This window comes from Arvicanthis niloticus, chromosome 19 (assembly GCF_011762505.2).
Source record: "Arvicanthis niloticus isolate mArvNil1 chromosome 19, mArvNil1.pat.X, whole genome shotgun sequence".
In the NCBI taxonomy this organism is placed as follows: Eukaryota; Metazoa; Chordata; class Mammalia; order Rodentia; family Muridae; genus Arvicanthis; species Arvicanthis niloticus.
In genome coordinates, this window is record NC_047676.1 from 21,403,226 (window position 1) to 21,424,569 (window position 21,344).

Consider the following 21,344-nt stretch of genomic DNA (forward strand, 5'->3'; position numbering starts at 1 on the left):
GTTGCAGTAGTCATAGGATTATAACTATCTCCCGTTCTGTGACCAGTTTCCTGCATCCATTAAATGACAGGGATGAACCATTTCTGAAACATCCTGTGACCCAACTGTATGTCCTTTATATATTACCCCTGAAGAAAGAATTGCAAAGCAATTTCAAGTCCTTAGACACAAATGCTTGCTTGTTGAACTTGACATGTCCTGATGATACCTATTAACTAGAGTGTGAAAGTGATGTTAAATGAGGGATATGGAAGGATGACATATAACTAACCTATAAAGAAATAAGATGCCAGAAGAGAATCAGAGAGTGAACTGGAGTGGGCAAGTGTGTATGACCCAAGCAGCCACGAAACAGAGCTCTCAGAAACAAGGAAATAATAGGCTTCAGTTAACAGAGACTTTATCTGAAAAAGCACATTGGCCCATACAAAATGGAGTAGAGCAAGAGTTTGACAATTTCTAAGAATAAATGTCCTCCTGGTTTGAACGGTGTGGATCTAACAGTTGTGCATCAGTTATAAATTTTATTTGCATGTTTTTAATCTAGTCTAATTGCCTCCTACTGTCCATGAGTCAGTTCTCAGGTCCTTAATGCTAAGTACTTCCATGCCAAGAATAAAAAAAAAAAAAAAAAATCAAAGTCATGTGGTTGTTTGTCAGAGTGTAAAATAATTTGTAATGTTACCTTCAGGCTTGTTTCACACCTGAGTATTGTATTTAAGTTATGAATGATCAGAGAGACCAGGAGAATGAAGAGTGGAGATGCGATTGGCTAAGAAAAATAAGCAGGAAGTAACAAAGATTTTATGACTAAAATTACAGGATGTCATGAACTAAAATGGTAGTAGTTAAAGGTGAAGGAAAGAGTAGATAGACAGTAAATCAAATTAAAATCAAGCACCCCCCAAAAAGAGCTGTATTTTGTCTTATTTCTCCTCCTAAATGCTAATGGACACTCCCTTAAGGGCATAAATATTGAAATATACACATAATACATAGATAAGATCACATATATATATATGTAAAAATATGTTTGCATATATATTTTTCAAGTACATGCATTTACCAGGTCATTTTAAGAGGTCAATATCACTCTCAAGGATGTTGTAATTGACATTGTAGGATACCAGGCTAAAGATAGTGTCTTCCTTCTTTGTTTTTGCTGCATTCTTTTTCTACCTTATAGTTATGCAAGAATACCACTTCACTGATTTAAGAAGCATAACATTAAGAAGTTAGGGGTTTTTTTGTACACAGTTCATTTTATTATGAACTCTAAAGTAGTTACCAAAATACATTAATATATTTAATAAATGTTATTGTATATAATAATTACATTTTCATTCTTAATCATGTGACACATGAAATATTTAGCATGATTTTTAAACTAAAGGATAATTTGATTCATACATATGCATGTATTTTATATACATATATTCAAATAACATTTAATACAATATATATACATAGTATAATATATATAAATATATATTTATAATGTAATCAAATCTAGCTTATTAACTGTGAATCATGTTGTTGTGTGACTACTTTCTTCTTGCTGCTTATTTTTTTCCTTTTCTTTTCTTTTTCTTATTGTCAGGCAGAATCTAGCAAAGTAGTCTAAGTAAACCTTCATTTCTGATCTTCCTGCGTCAGCTTCTTCAGTACTTGGACAGAAAGTGTGGGCTAACCTGCCTGGATAATTTCATATTTTGATGTCTATAAAATTTGTTTATATTAGATACTTGAATGGCACATTTCACACACGTTTCAATGGAGGAATTTACAGGAACACATTACCAATAATAAAACTCATCAAATATTTTAGAAAATTATAAATGACATAGAGTTGTTATAAAGGATAATGGATATTCTTTTAGTTTCTGGATTTCGCAGAGAAAAATTCTTACCTTTCCTACATACTGAGTGTCTGCACCTGTATACTCTTCTAACAAGAAGAACTGATTCCACATCCAGCCACGCTTGGTGCGATGAAGCATTTTACCATCGTCCTTTTTCAGATTCACTATCCTCCTCAGGAAGTGACTGTTATCCTTTCCTTGTAACATGCTGTTGTCAACCATATGGAAAATGAAAGTCCAGATGATCAGGTAAAGACAGTGGTACGTCCTCATTATCTTCAACTTCAGAAGGATGAAAATTTCAATGTATGTTCTGTAGAGCAAAATGTACAACAGAATTAATGAACATTGAACAGCTCAATTTAAGATGACAATATTAAAATCATAAAACAGTGACTGTAAATTCAAACCATGAAAATTCTGCAAATTAAACTTTTAATATGCTATGGAATTAATTAATTTGAAGTTATAAGCCTTAATAGTGAGGTATATTTATCTATATATACATGTTAATGAACCCAGATACTTTAATAAAATTTGTTTTATTCTCCTTATCTAGCAGTTTTCAGAATGTGTTCTCCATCACTTTCTTTTTTTGAAATGGACCAAAGAAAGTAAGGAAATAAGGAAAGAAGTAGTTTTTCACTACTAACAAAAACGTATGACCAAAACCTAGAAGAAAACATAATTAGAACATCTTCAGAGCATCCTCCAACGCACAGAATTGGCAAGTGTGTTTTTTGTGCATACTCTGAAATCAGAAGAAACAAAAGCAGATAAAAGGCATTCTTTAGAACTAAAGTTATTTGATATAAGCCGAATGAAATAGTGAAAAGATTTAAGAGGTAACTGGCAGGAAGGAACAGAATATTGAGAGAGCATATGTGTGATAGATTTTAATATTTTTATAAATTAGTTTATTTATTTACATTTCAAATGTTGCCTCTCTCCTGGTTTCCCCTCCTACACTTCTTCACCCCATCCCTTTCTCTTTAACCTCTGAGAGGGTGCTGCTCACCCCCCAGCATATTCCTTCCCTGAAGCATCAAGTCACTATAGGATTAGGTGCAACCTCTCCCTCTGAGGCCAGATGAGGCTACATATATGCTGGGTGCCTTGGACCATCCTGTGTTTGCTCATTAGTTGGTAGCTTAGTCTCTGGGAGCTCCCATGGGACCATTTTAGTTGACCCTGTTGTTCTTCCTATGGGGTTGCCATCCCCTTAACCTCCTTCAATCCTTTCCCTAACATGTCCATAGGGATCTCTGACCAAATGTATGAGTAATACAAAAATAGGATCCAAACGGCCAAAGTTAACTTGATCAAACATGGGCAAGAAAGTTAAATCAACATTTTAGGAAGAAAAAAATATTTTACAAATATTTGAAAAATTCAGTGCACAAATTTCTTCATGAAAATATAAACAAATCCATAATAAAATATTAAGATAATAGAAAGGAAGTCTCAAAAAGTCATAAAAATCATTCTGTTGACTATTTACCCAAAAAAGCAAAACCTATAATACATGTAATTTTATGCATAAATTTACCCTTGTAATTTAAATAAATTATCTCATCTGAGTTGACAATGCTTCATCCAACAGCCAAGAACAATTTTTCTTTGTGTGTGTGTGCTTTAATTGGAATATTTATTTATCTATTTATTTATTTAATTTATTTATTTTTATTGGATATTTTATTTATTTACATTTCAAATGTTATCCTTTTTCCCATTTTCCCCTCCACAGACCCCATCTCCCATCCCCCTTCACCTGATTCTAAGAGGGTGCTCCCCCATCCAACCATCCACCCATCCACCCAGCCTGTCTCATCCCACTGCACTGGCATGTCCCTACACTAGAACATTGAGCCTTCACAGGACAAAGGGCCTCTCCTCCCATTGATGCCAGACAAGGCCATTCTCTGCTACATATGCAGCTGGAGCCATGGGTCCTTCCATGTGTACTCCTTAGTTGGTAGTATAGTCGCTGGAAGCTATGGAGTTTCTGATTGGTCGATATCGTTGTTCTTCCTATGGTATTGCAAACCCCTTCAGCTCCTTCAGTCCTTTCTCTAACGCCTCCATTGGGGTCACCTGATCAGTCTAATGGTTGGCTGTGAGCATTTGCCTCTGTATTTGTCAGACTCTGACAGAGCCTCTCAGGAGACAGCTATGCCAGGCTCCTGTTGACAAGCACTTCTTGGCATCAGAAATAGTGTCTGGGTTTGGTATCTGTATATGGGATGGATCCCAAGGTGGGGCAGTCTCTGGATGGCTTTTCTTTCAGTCTCTGCTTCACACTTTGTCCCTGTATTTCCTTTAGAGAGGAGCAATTCTGGCTTAAAAATATGTGGATGAGTATGTGGCCCTATGCCCCAGCCGGGGTCCTTGCCTAATCTCTGGATATGGTCTTTACAGGTTCTCCCTCCACTCTGTTGGGCATTTCAGCTAACCTCATCCATGTTGGGTCCTGGGAGCTTTTTGCTTTCCTGGTATCTGAGACTTCCTGGTGGCTATTCCCAGTTCCCCATGTCCCATTGCTATATACCTCTGTTCAAATTTCTAATCCCTGTCTCCTCTCATCTAAACAAAACAAAACAGCAACAACAAAAGCAACAAAATTTGGACGTAATAATTCATTTATGAGTTATTGATCAGCATTGTTCAAGAGACTCCCAAAAGATATACAGTTTTGCTGTTGCCCAGCATTGTCTCCTAGAGGTGAAAGATAAGTATGCTAAATGCAACATGCATTCCCAGATGCAGGGCAGAGAGGCCCATGAGCTGGACCTGATGTGAATGTCTTCTCCCTGATGACTAGCTTTCATCGCACCACAAAGCACCATGCAAACTTCCAATGGAGGAAAGTAAGCAACAGTCCTACCCATCTATGGTACCTGTGACCAATACCAACGATCAGCATGGTACAATAACCCTACAGCTGCATTTGTACCACACACACACCCTTGGAAGAATCTGGGAGAAGGCAAATATTGTCAAAACACATTGTATGAACATTTTTATATAAACAGGGAGAAATAATATGCCACTATACATTTCCTGTAGGCAAGCCTGTAGAGCGATTTCTTATATAATGATTGATTCTGGAAGGCTCAAAATTTGGTCTTATGTCATATATGACATCAGGCTTATACAGATCAAATAGATTCTATTTGGGAATATATATATATATACATATATATACATATATACATATGTATATGTATATATGTACATATGTATGCATATACATATGTGTATACATATGTATATATATATATACACACACACATGTCCTTACATACTTACATACATACACACATAATTCTGATTTACTCCAACTGTGAAATATTATTTTGACAATAACTTTGATGATTTCAGGAGAATTTAAAATACTGCTCATTTCTGAAATGTGCTTTAAAGGAGATATTCATCTTTTGTGGAATGTAGACATCTGAGTGGGAAAAAAATCTAGTTGTATTTAATGTACCAGCATTTAGGCAATAACGTGCAACTTTGTAACTTAAAATAAGTTAACATTTTCTTTCACTGCACTCAAAGCTGCTGAAGTATTCCAACATAACATTTAGAGATGAATTTGGCTAACTAAAGAATATGTTAAAACATATAAAAGAGATTCGGGGAGGGGAGACATGAGTAAAGCTTGTTATATCTGTTCAGTAAATAATAATGGTGATTTCTAGAAATACAACTTGACGTTAAAAGCAACTAATATATCTGTCTTGTAACAATATGTGTAACCCTTAATTGGAACACACACACACACACACACACACACACACACACACACACACTTATGTTTCTCTATGCTTTTTGGTTGTGAGCCCAGCCTTTAACGGCTGAGCCATCTTTCCAGCCCTCTATGCCTTTTTAATAATTTGGCTACTGACGTGACTTCCTATACTCCTACAATTTTGCCTTATAAAATTTCTGAACATTTATGAAATTTCCTAAAGTACCTGAGGATGAAGCTGCACTGAGCTTCTTGTAGAGTCCTGCTGAAGCTAGTATTGTGTATGTGTATGCTTGTGGACGTGTGGGAGCATGCACACCAGTGTGTGTGTGTGTGTGTGTGTGTGTGTGTGTGTGTGTGTGTGCATGTATGAGCATGCGTGTGTGCATGTGGGCTGCACTTTTTCTTTTCCTATATATGAGGTTGTACACTTTAGATTGTAGACTGTGAAGTTGAAAAGAATGCTTGGGGATTTAGATACTTTATTTTACAGATAAGTTCATTTAAGGATGAGAATGTGACAGTCTGGCTTGAATTTTTGGGCCATGCTCAAATCCCTATGTTAATAACCTATTGCCAGCTAATGTTAATTAGGAGATGATTAAGCCAGAGAACAGAGCCACTTGTGGCAAAATTAGCTCTATATAAGAACATGGCTGGAATTAAGTTCTCTTTCCTTATTAGCTTAATGGTACTATATGGAATGTAGACAGTTGTCACCCTGCACCTCTAAAAGGACAACTTGATCATAGACATATCAGTACCCAGAACTTTCAGAAAGAAAACGTTGTAGGTAACATGCTCTTTGAATATTAAGTTAAACATTCAAAGCCAAAACTAACGAGGACAAAGTAAAATCAACCCAAAAGCATGTATTTAAAAGTTTGGTTTAAAATTTCCCCAGTTGCTAGTTTTACCTATATTCAGACTGTGATCTGTATAAATATTATTTGGGTTCATTCATTGACATTTTATTTGTATTTTTTATCATATACTTTTAAGATCTCGAAGTAACCACATGAATCATGGACTATTTCACCTGTTATCCTTTTTTCTATTATAAGGTATATTTATGACTTTTTTCATGCTTAAACATAGTCTTTATTATTTCATGCATTCAGTATTCCGTATGGTGGCCTCCTTCTCTAAAATATAACATAATTTGTATAAATGATGTGAGAAATTTTTGCATCATTATGCCTTGCACAGAATTTAGTGGGCACTTACTTATTTGTGCAAAACTATCTGGTTGATAGATTAGTGCTAACACTTTTGCTGTTTACTTGAAATCACAGGTCGCCTATTGAATACTTATCACTCACATAGATAAACAACACAAGAGACTTGTAAAAAAATGATCATAGAAGGTTTATTGCTTTTGAGAGAAGTCGGAGATTGTTTTGGTTTTTGTAACATCAGTCATAAAATTTGTTATATTCTCACTGACATTCACAGAAGTTTGCATCAAGTGAGATTAAATGTTAACAGCAAATATGACTGCTATAAATTATAGAATGCTTCTTATGAACTTTACCACTCTCTGATTTAATACCTTTACTTTAGTCAACCTTTTTTGTGAGTATTTGTTTCACATATAGGAAACATTACTGTAAACCTCCTGTGGCCAATTTAACACCTGCACACTCTTTGGCTCTGAGATAAAAGTGCACAGTTTAAAAGGTTTTCTGCTACATTTGATTTTAAAGTTAGCAATCTCTGTCCCACGGGGTTTATTAAAAATTCTTCACATCCTTTATTTATTCAATAGCAACAAGCTGATTACTAAATTTTCTATGCCTAATTATCTCTATCAACCTTAACTGATCTGCATTTTGATCGCGATTTTGTTGATAAATAACTAACGTCAAATGCATTATGAAGTACAGCATTTTAAATTTGGGTGAACTTTGATTTTGTAATTAGGCAATTCACCTGACTCTTATTAGTTTAAAAACTGAAAATTGTTTTATTATTATTGCTTTATTTGTTTAGTTATATTTAAATTCCAATCTCTTTCAGAATTAAGAAAAATTATGCTTGACTGAAATTAAGTTTAATATTTACCAGTTAAATACCTAACTAAAATTAAATTTATTTTGGAACTGTATACTTACATATTTACATAATTTTAATCTAAATGTATATTTAAAGCTTATTTTATTATTAATAATGTGTTAAGTGTATCTGCCTGTGAGTATATGTACATTTGAGTGCAGTTTCCCCTTCAGTCCAGAAGAGGGTATGAAAACCCAGGGCACTGGAATTCTAAAGCAGTTGTAATCTATCCAATATGAGTGCTAGGAAATGAACTCTGGTCCTCTACCAATATTTTGGTACTAATTATTTGAAACTAACCTTTTTTTTTTTTTTTTTCAAGATAGGATTACTCTCTGTAACATTGGCTGTCCTGGAAGTAACTGTATAAATCAGGCCAGCCTCACTCAAAGTTCTTTCTGCCTCTGCCTCCTGAGTGCTGAGATTAAAACCATGTGCCACCAAGGGCAGGCCAATCGATGTTTGGTTTAACTTGATGTCCAAGCCATGAGAAGACATGCCCTACACTGCCTGCATGGCCAAGAACAAGAGAAGGGATAACCTATACCCCTATGCTAGAACCAAAGATGACTGGCAAAAGCAAACATAACAGAACAAAACTTAATCAAAAAAGTGATTTCTAATGACACTCTGCTGTATTTATAGAGCAGTGCCTTGTCCAATCATAATTAGGTTTTCTCCAATAGAAAGTGATTACAGAGACCTAGAACCAGAGGAAATGCAGAGTTTAAATGGAAGTTTCCATCAGGTTGCTCTGATTGAAGATCAGAGAATCCCTCTGAAGAGGAGGAGGAAGGACTATAGGAGTCATGGGATGAAGACACCAGAAAAACATTCCCTACTGCAACAACTAAGCAAGGCTCACATGAGATAACAGAGACTGAAGTGATGATGATAAGGCCTGCATGGGTCTGTACCAGGTCAAGTGTGTATATGTTAAGGCTTGTAGCCAGATATTTTTTTCTGACTCCTAACAATAGGATAGTGTATGTCTCTGATTCTTTTGCCTGCTCTTGAGACTCTGTTCCTCCTATTGGGTTGCCTTGTCCAGCTTCAATCTGAGAGCTTACTTGTATTACCTTATTATATCAAGTTTTTGTCTGGCTTGGCTGTCATCTCTTGGAGGCCTGCTCTTTTCTGAACAGGAAACAGGAGGAGTGGATCTCAGAGAGAGAGAGAGAGAAGGTGGGATGGGCTGGGGGGAATAAAAGGAGGGGAAGTATGGTTGGGATGTATTGTAGAAAAGAAGACTATTTTCAACAAAAAAAAGGGAAAAATAAAATAAATATAGAAATATTTTCAAAAGGAAATTTTGTGCTATAGACACATAATTTATATTTTTTCTGACATTTCAGAGCTCCACAGAGTTGAAGCAAAAATATTTCTCAAATGTCTTACTTTTCTAATGCGATTAAAAAAACATTATAACCAAGTCAACATATAAAATCATTTAACTTGCTGCTCACCATTCATGTTTAGACGGCATGATGCTCATTATCAAAAGAATGCCATTAGAGCTGTATCTTTAAGCATACATTTTGTTCCACAGCCACAGGGTAGAGAATGATAACTGTGAACGGCCAGGGTATTTGTTTAGTTTTAGTTTTTGTTTTTAATTTAAAGCCTGTCTCCAGTAACATAATTTCCTCCTATATGTCCATACTGTCTAATCCTTTCTAAAAGTTCTACCAACTGGAGCTCAAATATTCAAATATATGAACCTTTAAAGTTATTCTTATTCAAAATACCACATCATTATATAGCAATCTGGTGTGTTTTCAAAATGCTAATATGTATGATGATATATTTATGACATCTGCAATCTTTCCACAGTTCTCATGTGTTTGTATGCATTGTACAAACATGAATACGAATTGTATTAAATAACTGTGTACCTCACATAGAGGAACATATTTTATTGGTAGGTGATACCAAAAATGAAAGAAAAGTAACTAAAATTTTATAAAATACATGCCTTTTGTGAACTTCTTCCCAGATCACTTTATGTTTTTCACTTATATAATTTTACTTGTGTTTGTTTTTAAAATATATGTTTACTATTTTGTTTGAGTCTTCATATTTTAAAAATGTTAATATTGCCTTTAATCCCAGCACTTCGGTGGCAGAGGCAGGCGGATTTCTGAGTTCAAGGCCAGCCTGGTCTACAGAGTGAGTTCCAGGACAGCCAGGGCTACACAGAGAAATCCTGTCTCGAAAAACAAAAAACAAAAAACAAAACAAAACAAAAAAACAAATAAAAATGTTAATATCACATATTGATATTTTCTTAAATGCATATTTACAGGATATATATATATATATATATATATATATATATATATATATATATATATGTTTTGGTTTTTCAAGACAGGGTTTCTCTGTATAGCCCTGGCTGCCCTGGACCTCACTCTGTAGACCAGGCTAGCCTTGAACTCAGAAATCCGCCTTCCTCTGCCTCCCAAGTTCTGGGATTAAAGGCATGAGCCACCACTGCCTGGCTTATTTTAAAAATATTTTAACAAAAATAATTAAGGAATTCTAACCATCCAGTACTCTATAAGCAATATGAGAGTTGTGACAATCAAATCTCTTTTTGTAAAATTAGTTTAGAAGTTCCTTAGAAGTCTGGAAATTTAAACTACCATTTAAACTATATTTAGACTAGGAAAGAAACTCTGAATCCACTTTGCTAATGTCCTATAAAAGTAGAAACAATAATATTATTTATTTAGGAATATCAGAAAATGTATAGAATATGTATGGCAGATGATGAAGTCATTTAACAGCTGTCAGAAAATGAAGAAAATCAGCACTATACAGAAAAATAGACCTAGAATTTAAAGAAGAAATTGTTATTAATGACTTCATATATGCAAATAACCCATTCCCCTCTATTTAAAGAACATACAAAAAGTTATTTTTACATTGTCCCTCAAATGGCTTCCAGAATGTCAAAAAGTAAATTCACACCTCTACTACAAATGTACCATATGGTGTTCATCAAGATATTATCTTATTAATTTTGCATATTACTGTAATATGAGAGGCTAATACAGATGAGGCTTAAATTAACCCTTACAGTAGCACATATATTTCAATATGAAGATATCCATTATAAATGCATAATTTCATTTAGTGTCAGAGATGGAAATACACTTGATGCGGGAACACATGTCTATCTGTGTGCATGTGTCTTCATGGTTGAAGAATGTTAGCTAGCAGTTCATTAATGGGTTGGAGACCAATAACAGTTCTGTCATCAAATGTTCATATATATGAAAAACTGTTCTTATACAATATTTATGGCAAAAAAATAATGATTTTCAACATGTCCATCCCAAAATGAATATGAATTTGCATGAACCTCAACTATAATAAAATCAGGGGACAGCAACCTCAAGCTTGACTAGAGAATTTGATTGAGGAAAGGTGCTTTTTTAAACAATTGGTCCTGGAGCCACTGGATATCCACATACAATCTTTCAATAAATAAATATCCAGTCTAGAAGCAGCTCTTACACCATCCTCATTGGGCTGCTCAAAATGTACTAAATCAGAAGTTTAAAGTTCAAACCCTCATAATTTTTTCAAAGTAGATAAGAAGGCTATCTCAATGACTTGATTTTGACAGTATTTTTAAGGAAATTACAATGGTGATATTCATGTGAACAAACATAAGAAGTAATATAGTGAAACAGAAAACTTCTGTAAAAGATATAAGATATTCTACAAGGGTTAGAAATTAGTAAGTTTCACATAAACATAAACTGCTCAGTAGAAAACTTATAAAAATCTAAACTTTTCAGTAGTTGGACGGTGAACAACAACAGGAATTCTCCTTCACTGTTGTTACCCCACCCACTACAGAGAGGTCATTTGCAATGTTTAAAATGTTTAAAACATTTGCAATGTTTAAAAGAAGTAAAAAATATCATAGCAATCCTGTTTCTAGTTATGGACACAGTGGTTGAAAATATTTTTCCTAAGAAAATACAGTCTATTTTACTTGATGTTTATTCATATTAATAATTTTAAATGGTTATTGATTTTATTCCTTATGTATGGGTGGTACATATATGCCTGAGTATGTGGCTGTATGCACCACATGCATGCAGAAGCTCATAATGAGCTGAAGAGGACATTTGACTGTGTGGAACTAGAGTTAAAGGTTGTTGTGAATGAACTGACATGGATATTAGAAAGTGAATTTGGTAGGGCAGTCTCAGGATGGCCTTTCTTTCCGTCTCTGCTCCACACTTTGTCTCCTGTATTTCCTCTTTTACATTTTTTGTTCCCCCTTCTAAGAAAGACTGAGGCGGCCACACATTAGTCTTCCAGGGACTAATCCACCAACCAAAAAGTACACAGGGAGGGACCCATGGCTCCAGCTGCATATGTGGCAGAATGTGGCCTTGTTGGACATCAATGGGAGGAGAGGCCCTTGGTCTTGTGAAGGCTTGATGCCTCAGTGTAGGGGAATGCCAGGGCGGGGAGGTGGGAGAGGATAGGTGAGTGGGCGAGCACCCTTATAGAAGTAGGGGGAGGGAGGATGGCATAGGAGGTTTCTGGAGGGGAAAGTGAGAAACGGAATAACATTTAAAATGTAAATAAAGTATCCAATAAAAAATGAATTTGGAGCTTCTTAAGAGTACAGAACACCTTTAACTATGGAGGTATCTGTCCAAATGTTTTTTAAGAAAATGAACAGATACATAATTTTCTAAATACTCATGGAGTAGACTGTAACTTAATGATAAAAATGAAATTAGGTTTTAAGACACTAAAAAAAGCTTGAATAAATACAAAGTGAATGTTCTAAGGAATTGGGCCTATTATGAGAAATCTCTGTGTAATTACTCAGATTCTATGGTATTCTTAACTACATACATTCATGAAGCTCCAAAGTTTCTTTGTCTTTTTTCTTCTTTTTCTTTTTTTTTAATTGAGAATTTTCTTTATTTCCATTTCAAGTGTTAAAATTTTATAAGACTTCAGTGGTTCCTGAGACAGGTGGGTGAATCACAGCACAAGTTCTACTTACTGACACTATTCGGTAAAATAATACAATGGTAGAACATAAAATTTTCACTTTTCAAAGCCTATTACATTTTACATAAGGAGTTTCAGGAGTGAACCTTATCACATTCAAATTAATAGGGAAAAAAAACTTCCAGAGCTGAGGTCTAGCAGTCTAGCATATAGAGGACTCAGCATAAAGAAAGAACTGGTCTCTGCCCCAAGTGATGAAAGGGTTTCAGTGACAAGGGTGGAAAGGGATAAAGAAACTCATGTATCTTTAAAAGTGAGTGCTGTTCCCAGCTGTAATTGGAAAACAATTGTTCATACACTCCGTACTGTTCTGAATAAAGACATTCCCATAGGGGTTGGGCTGACAAAATTCATTTTTATATCCTGGAATTAAATAGCAAAGTAAATTGGTTAAAGATTTTTTTAGGCTTGCATTTTATTTAATCTTGATGAAACTCATAGATAACAAAGCAATGATAGAGACAAAGTTAACACATGAGGTTCCAAAACAAATTTTAAATTCACTCATTGCAATAGAGATCATATAATTAGCCATTATAAACTGAAGAAATGCGCATATCTGCATTTTTCTATCCATAAATATGCATATTCTTTGATTTGTCAGAGATACATATCCTAAAGGAATTTCAACACTTACTAATGAACCAACTTTTAACACAGATTGCATTCAAATAAATGTAATTCAATAAAATAAACTGGTATTGTTGGAGAAAAATTACCAGTTCTAGGACCAAATAAGAAAAATACACAGGATGGGTTTTAAGACCTTGTATTCCTGTAAGATAAAACAGTATTTAATACACACACACACACACACACACACACACACACACACACACATACACACACACACACACACATCGATAAACACACACGTGATGCAAAATCTATTGTGCTACTGAGTATGAAATGTATATAACCTGAATAGTCCCTAATTGCCTAAGTAAAACATCATTTAGAATATAATGGATAATATTGTTTTATAATATAACAAGTAACACAATACTTTATACTTATAAATTCAGTTAGGAGTGATTGATTCAATTAATAGTTGTGAAAAGAGGTGTCTTCAAAAGTGTATATGCCAAGTAATTTATGTTTATATTTTGCCATCATGAGGAAGAACCTGTATTCAAGCATTTTAACAATGGGACAGAGTACTTTCCTTCTAGAACAAGTGAAATGAAAATTGTGTGACAGCCATAATCCTATTCTGGAAAATCACAAACAACACCGCAATGAGGCCATGAGATCAATATCCATGATGTGAAAGCACGTACCCTTCAAATAGTGTGAAGAAAATGCATTTTTCCCTTTGTAATGTTCCTCACACCAGCTCATAAGCAGCACAGTCCTGCTTGCAAGTAACATCACACAAATTGCGATGAAGGAGCATCCAGTATCACTATCAAAAGAGACTTTCTCAAAACTGCCATGGTCTTTATTAATAAGGAATGTCCAAGAAACTTTCCTGGCCCAGAAGAACTTTCTGAGACATGACTAAAATGTGGTAGCCTGGATAAAATCCTAGAGGAGAAAATTATACTAAATATAAACCATGCTGGCACTAATACACCAGGTTCTTGATAGTAGTTTTCTACATTATTTCATTAAGTGTATGGAATGTATTGCTTTATTGCAACCACTTAGTAATATGGAAAATGGGTGAAATGTTTTAGAAAACTATAACTTAAGTTCTTATTTCTTTTGTAAAATTGAAACTATAGTAAACGTTAACCTAGGAAACTAGAGAAAGTTAAATGTTACAATAATAAATTATGTGCAGACAAATGTTTGTTATTTTCAGTATTATTATATGAAAAGAACTTCTCAGTTATGGTGACATTTTAGCAAAATGATGGAAGAAGTCACCACACTACAAATGGTAGCAGCATTCCCAAGAAGAAGACCAAGCGAACAGAAGTCTGTGGTTGGAGACTGGAGGGAAGTGGGTTTTGTGGGAGTTGGGGTGGACATTGAAGTGAACCAGATGTAACTAAAGGTAAGAGAACAGGAATAATACAGTGAAGGCAAAGTGCTAAAGGAAATTTGAGTAAGTTCTCATTTTCATGATTTTCTTAGTTGCTTTTTTTCTGTCACTGTAATTAAGCTTCTTGACAAAGCACCTCGGGAATGAAAGCCTCGCTTTAGATCACAGTTCATATTTTAGTGTACCATGGCTAGGAAATCAAGACAACAGGAACTTGAAGCAGCAGACAACATTGTGTCTATTATCAGAAAGCAGAATGGAGTGAAAGAATGATCTCAGCTAACTTGCCTCCTTTCATACAGTTCAGTATCCCTGCCCAATAAATAGATTCACAAACTGTGCAAGGGACTTTGTACCTTTATTAAACAAATCAATACCAATAGATGTATCCAGAGGCTATTATAAACTAGATAATAACTTACAGTAATACCCCAATTCTAGCTTACTCAAATGCATTTTCTGGGTGATTCTATATTATGTCCTTAAGCATTAACACTAACCATATCTATTGTAAACAAAATCAGATGGAGGCTTTGTCCCTTCAATATGTTAAACAATTAGTTATTAAACACAGGAATATAACTGAAATCATACATTCAATAATAATTATATAATACCAGCAGAGTGGAGGTTGAAGAAACAAAAGAATTAACAGTCAGGTAGTTTATCAGATTTATAGTGTTTGATTAGTGACAAAATATTCCAGATAAAATATTCAAATAACTTTAGTTTTTAAAAAGTCATTAGCAAGGACAACACTCAATATTGTTAAGAAGGTAACAGGATGAGTATAGTCCTTGACCTAAATCATAACCATTTAAATTATTTGAATGATTTAGGGACAAGCATAGGGTCTATGTGATTTTTCTTCAATGTAATTTATCAATGTACATGAAAGTCCCTAAAACTTAGTATTTTACCAAGTGACTAAACTTAAGAGAATTTTTATGAAATTAAACACTGGAAAAATAAATGTAGTTAAAACATGTTTACCAGTCATTTGGGATAATGCTTATATACTTCTTTGAAATATAAATATCCTTAATTAAAAACCTTTTCACATATTTCACTGGAACATCGTGTCTGCTTTCTTGGAGCATTCTACTAAGAGGAGTGAAAACCTGGAGATAATTGGCAACAGGATTAAGGGAAAGAAATTAGAGAAGGTGGCTGGAATGTTTACTCCAGACCCATCATACATGGTTGCTGTAGCAACCAGTGTCCCTAGTAGCAAGCAAGGCTGTGGTTGGAAATGAGACCCAGAGTAAAAGGTGTAGAAGAGAGGAAGAATCTGTTGGAGGCAGCAGCATGGTTAGCGTTCAGAATAGAAGGAAAAAGTAAAATAAACCTGGAAGGTGAGTAACCTATGCTAATCCTTTGGAAAACATTAGTTTAGTAAACTATGGATGATGGATAGATGGGTATTCTTTTGCCAAATGAAAGTTAAACACCTGACTTGTAGGCCTCTTTTCTAGATGTCTAAGGGCATTTAAATTTTAATCAAATGATCTGCAGTCATTCAGAAACAAACTGTGCCTCCTCTCTGAAGAAAACATTAGCATTAGAAGTCATTTGCTAAATGATATCTCATCTACTGAGCAAATGAAAGAGGAACTTACATTTGTGTGTCAAAGTTTTAATCAGCAGAGAAAAGCTATAAATGTATTTTTTTTCCAGCCTGTGGCTTCATGTCAGCTTTCAGTGTCAGAAATGAACATCAGAGTCTGTCAGCTGCAAGTTAATGAATACACCACATGAGTCACTCCCCAGTAACTACTTCTCACTGAACACTCACAAGTCAGAAGACGGCGGATGACACCCACATGCCAAGTGTTAGAATCTTCAGGGAATAGACCAGGAATAGTTGGAGAAGAGCTATCCTAGGACGGGTGCAGTGATGGAAAAACACTAGTCTGAGTAGCTAAGAAAGAAAGAAAACGTTAGAGAAAGAAACAGAAGGTTCTTTGGGTTCATCTACAAGAGTTCAGTCTCAATTAGGGAATGACTTTTCTCCCACTGGGAGCTGAGAGCAACTGCAGAGGGTTGTAGCTCTTGCTTAAGAAAACATCTCAGAAAAGTTGTTAAGTGAGACAAAGTGTGAGAGGTAGGGGAGAGGGGAGATCCCAGCACAGCCACAAAGGCTTTTTTTTTTTTTTTTTTTTTTTGGGAAAAGTAGACAATAAAAGTAAAACAAGGCATACAGCAACAAGAAATTCCAGAGATTCCAGGAGCACACTCAACACTGCACTGATTATGACAGTTAGTAGATTTACAATAGATAACATACATGGAGGGTAAAATCCTTTCTTCTCTCATCTTCATGACTATGGTAGCAAGAAGCCATTTTACTTATTTTAGTATATATATTTTAGTATATATATATATATATACATGTGTGTGTGTATATGTGTGTGTATCTACTTATCTGACTGTCTGTCTATCTATCTCTATGCAACTCTGCCTTGTCTGACACTCACTAAATATGTGTAGCATAATAACTTCCACCTTATAGAGAAAAGCCATTTTTCAGGACTCTTACTAATAGGACAGTGTTTCTTCTATGCACAAGCCTATCTGAGACCAAAGGGAAAGTCCAAAGCACCTCTCTCCAAGTCTTGGCTTGTAGAAGACCTTACTAGAAAAGATAAAAACTAAATCATCAGCATTCAGTGCTTTTATTTTTTACTTTGAAATATATTTGTTTTTGTTGTTTAGCTGAAAATAGATTCTTAGAATATAATATATTATGGTTTCTCCTCCTGGTTCTTCTAATTCCTTTCCACATCCCCTCACATCCACAACCACACACTTTCTGACTGCCTTTACAAGACAAACATCTAAAGAGTAATAGCAATATAAGTCAAATACAAAAAGTTGAAGCAAGATTAACAAATTGCTCAAGTTCTTTATGTGATGGGAATCGGGCCTGAGTCATAGCAAACAATGAAACTAATGAAAGCTTCAGGATAGAGACAATCCCTCATATACTCTTAAAAGTTGAGGGCCTTATTAGTTTCCTCCAGTTGTTTGTCCTTTCCTCAATTTATTTGAGGGATCTATTACCCTATTTCAGGGCCTCAGTCTTCATAAAGTTCCTTTTAATGGTCTGCTTCTTGTGCTTCAGCAGTGTTGGAATACTCAGGGCTTGATGTAGTAGGATATTTGGGCTCTGGTTTTGACAGGTTGCCCTGGCCCTGACATAAACCCACAGCCAAACATTAAGGCAGAGAAACAGAGGGGAGGAGGGGGAGAAGAAAATGGAGGGGGAGGGGTGGTGGTGGGGGAGAGAGACAGAGAGAGACAGAGATAGAAAGAGACAGAGAGTGAGAGAAACAGAGACACAGAGGGTGAGACAGACAGACAGAGAGAGAGAGAGAGAGAGAGAGAGAGAGAGAGAGAGAGACAGAGACAGAGACAGAGACAGAGACAGAGACACAGAGAGAGACAGAAACATAGCTAAGACAAAAAGCCCAAATTGGAGATCTCCATTTGGTCCCTCCCCTGGGAACTTGGGGAACCCAGTGGAAAAGGGGAAGGAAGAATTGTAGTATCCAGAGGGGTCAAGGACACCAGGAGAATATGACCCAGAAACATAAAGTAGGGCTCACAGGAGCTCACAAAGACTGAAGTAGCAACCAAGAGCCTGCATGTACATTATGGTTGATAGCCTAGAGTTTTTGAGGGACTCCTAAGAGTCGGAGTGGATGCATCTCTGACTCTTTTGTCTGCTCTAGGGACCTCTTTTCTCCTACTGGGTTGCCTTGTCCAACCTTGATATGTTTATGCTTAGTCTTATTGCATTTTGTGTTTCCATGTTCAGTTGATATCTGGGGCAGGGGGTGGGGCCAGGGAGAAGCTGTTCTTTTCTTAAGGGGAATGGAGGCTTGCCTCAGCAGGAGAGGGAAGATGTGCTGAGGGGAGTGTGGAGGGATTGGGAAGAGTGGAGGGATGAGTAACTGTGGTGGGGATGTATTGAAAACAAAACACAAACTAACAAAAGACAAAAGTGCCCCCAGTTCAAGACTCACCAACAGAAAGCTCATTGACATCCTGATCCAGTGTAGCTAGGCTGAAACCCACTTGTAGTTATATATCCACTAACTAGGTGTACATAGCACCCTCATACTGCAAGACTAACATCACAAACAACAAGGAAAGCTAAATGTCACAAATGTTCTGCTCCTATTGAAAGATACCCATACAAATATGGAAAGGATGAAAAGAAATGTATCTTAAAAACCGAGCCTGCACTTTATTCTGGCAAGTGGTGGAATACGGAAAGTGTGCCGCTCTGCTCAGGCGGGACACTGAAAAGAAAATCTGCTCCTGCACGCACGAGGATGGTCATATAAAGGCCCGAACTATTACACATGTGATTATACATTTTTTGACTACTTTATACTGCCCTGCTCAAAATCTCTTGTTTGTTTTGCTGTCCCATTTTAGAAAGGCTCTGACAAGAGCCACAAAATGGAGTGGGATAGGGTTAAGTTTCTAAAGGCATTTTTTTTTTTCATTTCCCTCTTCATTTTACCTTTATGTGAAGCTACTTTATCTGTTCTCATCATTTTGTTTCTCTCTTCTTTCCATTTCCCGCTTCCATATCTTCTTCATTGTTTTAATGTTAATTGGCTGTCTTATTAATCTAATTTTATCTACATTCCTCCACTTATCACCAATTAACAGCACCTTAGATTACTAAAAGTACTTTCATACATCAATTACTGTTATTGTTCCTTTATTCTCACAAAAATAGTAGAGTTGAATAATTATGTTAATTGGCTATGACTTTTAGTAATATGGCATTCTGGGGACACCAGTAAATGGTCAAATGTAGCAAACACTTTTTAATAATGAAGTCAATGTATACCATTTCCAAAATCTAGGGAGAGAAATTGATCATTTTAATTCAAAAAGCATGCAGAAATTCCAAGTAGAAAAGAATAGCAAAGAATTATTGGATAACTGATTACAGGGAAAACACTGAGTAAACACAAATTTGTGTAAACCCACAGGCATGTAAAGCACACACATAAAGAATATGGGAAACTAAAGAAAGAAGGATCAGGTGAAATGCAAATGGAGACCCATTTGCATAATACTATATTTCTCAACATAAACTCTCAAACTTAGTGGGAGTTAAATATGTATTTCAAGCTCTTAAAGAAAGCAAGTGCTAACTCAAATCTACTAAATCCAGCAAACTATTCCTCAAATAGAAGTAGAAAGTAAATTTCACAAGATGAATAGTAAATTAAAAAAAAAAAAAATAAGAGCAACTAAGCCAGTACCAAAAATATTGCTAAAAGATTCCTACATCCCGAGGAAAAGTATATAACAAGCATGATATTATGGGGGAGGGGTGAAAAGTAAGTGTAATATCCATTCAAGGTAAAGAAAGTAAAACATAAATCCCACAAAATTATGGATCAAGATGTACAATTCAATAACAACATTGAATGTTATAGTATTTCTTCCCTAATCAAAGGAAACAGAAGAGCAAATCAGATTATAAAAAAGGACCCACATATTTTACCTTCAACAAATGCCTCTCTCTTTCACAGACAATCACAACCTTAATTGGGAAAGCTGGATAAAAAGGCTTGTCAGGTACACAAATAGAACTAGAAATGAAGCAGTTTTATCTGTCAGTTTCTGATAAAGTAGTGTTCAACCCAAAACAGTCAATAGTCATAAAGAAGGCCATTTAATATTATGTAAGAAAAGAAGCCAAAATTATGACACGTACATTCTAAACATATATGCATTGGACATTATAAAAAAGCAATTTCCCAAACTCAAAATGATATAAAAATACAAAATGATTTAAAAACAATAATAATGGATGAAAGTATTATTTCACTCTCACCTGACTATAGATTAAACAAATGTCAACAAAGAAACTTCAGGGTTAAATGACATTCTGGATCCAATGGACGTGACACCTACAGAATATTCTACCCAAACAATGTAGAATGCTGGATGCTCTTGTTTGCTGAAGCGCAATTAATAATTCCCATATTAAAGATTAACTTAGGTAAATGTCAGCCTGTGAACAGGTAAATAACACCTCTTATACATACTTAATAGTTTTATTTCAAAAGAAAATGCTGAAGTTATGTTGTCTCATTTGTTGATCCTAAGTTCCATATACACACACAAACACATTTTGTATATGACATTAAACCCAGATTGAAATTTTAAAAAGAATTGATGAGAAATAGTAGATAGGGAAGACAGAAAAACCAGCATATACAGTTTTTCTATAAATAATTTTAATTAAACCAATCCTAATATGCAATAAAAATACACTAATGAAAAAATAAATTCATTGCATAAAAAAAAAATCACTGCATTTATACACAGGTGACATATAACAAATGGTGACACATATAGCACAGGCTGTGCTGGACCATGCTCACCCCATCACTCAAGCTGTTCTACTCCTCACTGGTTTATTACAAATGCAACACACACACACACTCAAAAATATTTGTTCCAATTTTGATGAGGAGGAATGAACTAAAAACTTGGCAATCTTTCTCTGTCCAGCTTACTGTAACCTTGACTGAGAACTAGCTGTTCTACTATTAATTGCACAAATCAGTTCACTTCTCTAACTTGTATATGG

The 21,344-nt window shown here is 35.2% G+C and overlaps 1 protein-coding gene across 1 annotated transcript in view; it reads right to left on the reverse strand.

The window, feature by feature from the left end:
- Nucleotides 1–21,344, reverse strand: part of Cdh9 (cadherin 9) — a 123,135-nt gene that overhangs the window by 73,750 nt on the left and 28,041 nt on the right. Inside the window, exon 2 of the mRNA XM_034523669.2 lies at nt 1,911–2,175. Coding sequence (XP_034379560.1) covers nt 1,911–2,135 — 225 coding nt within the window. The 5' untranslated portion in view covers nt 2,136–2,175. The remainder of the gene's footprint in view (nt 1–1,910; nt 2,176–21,344) is intronic.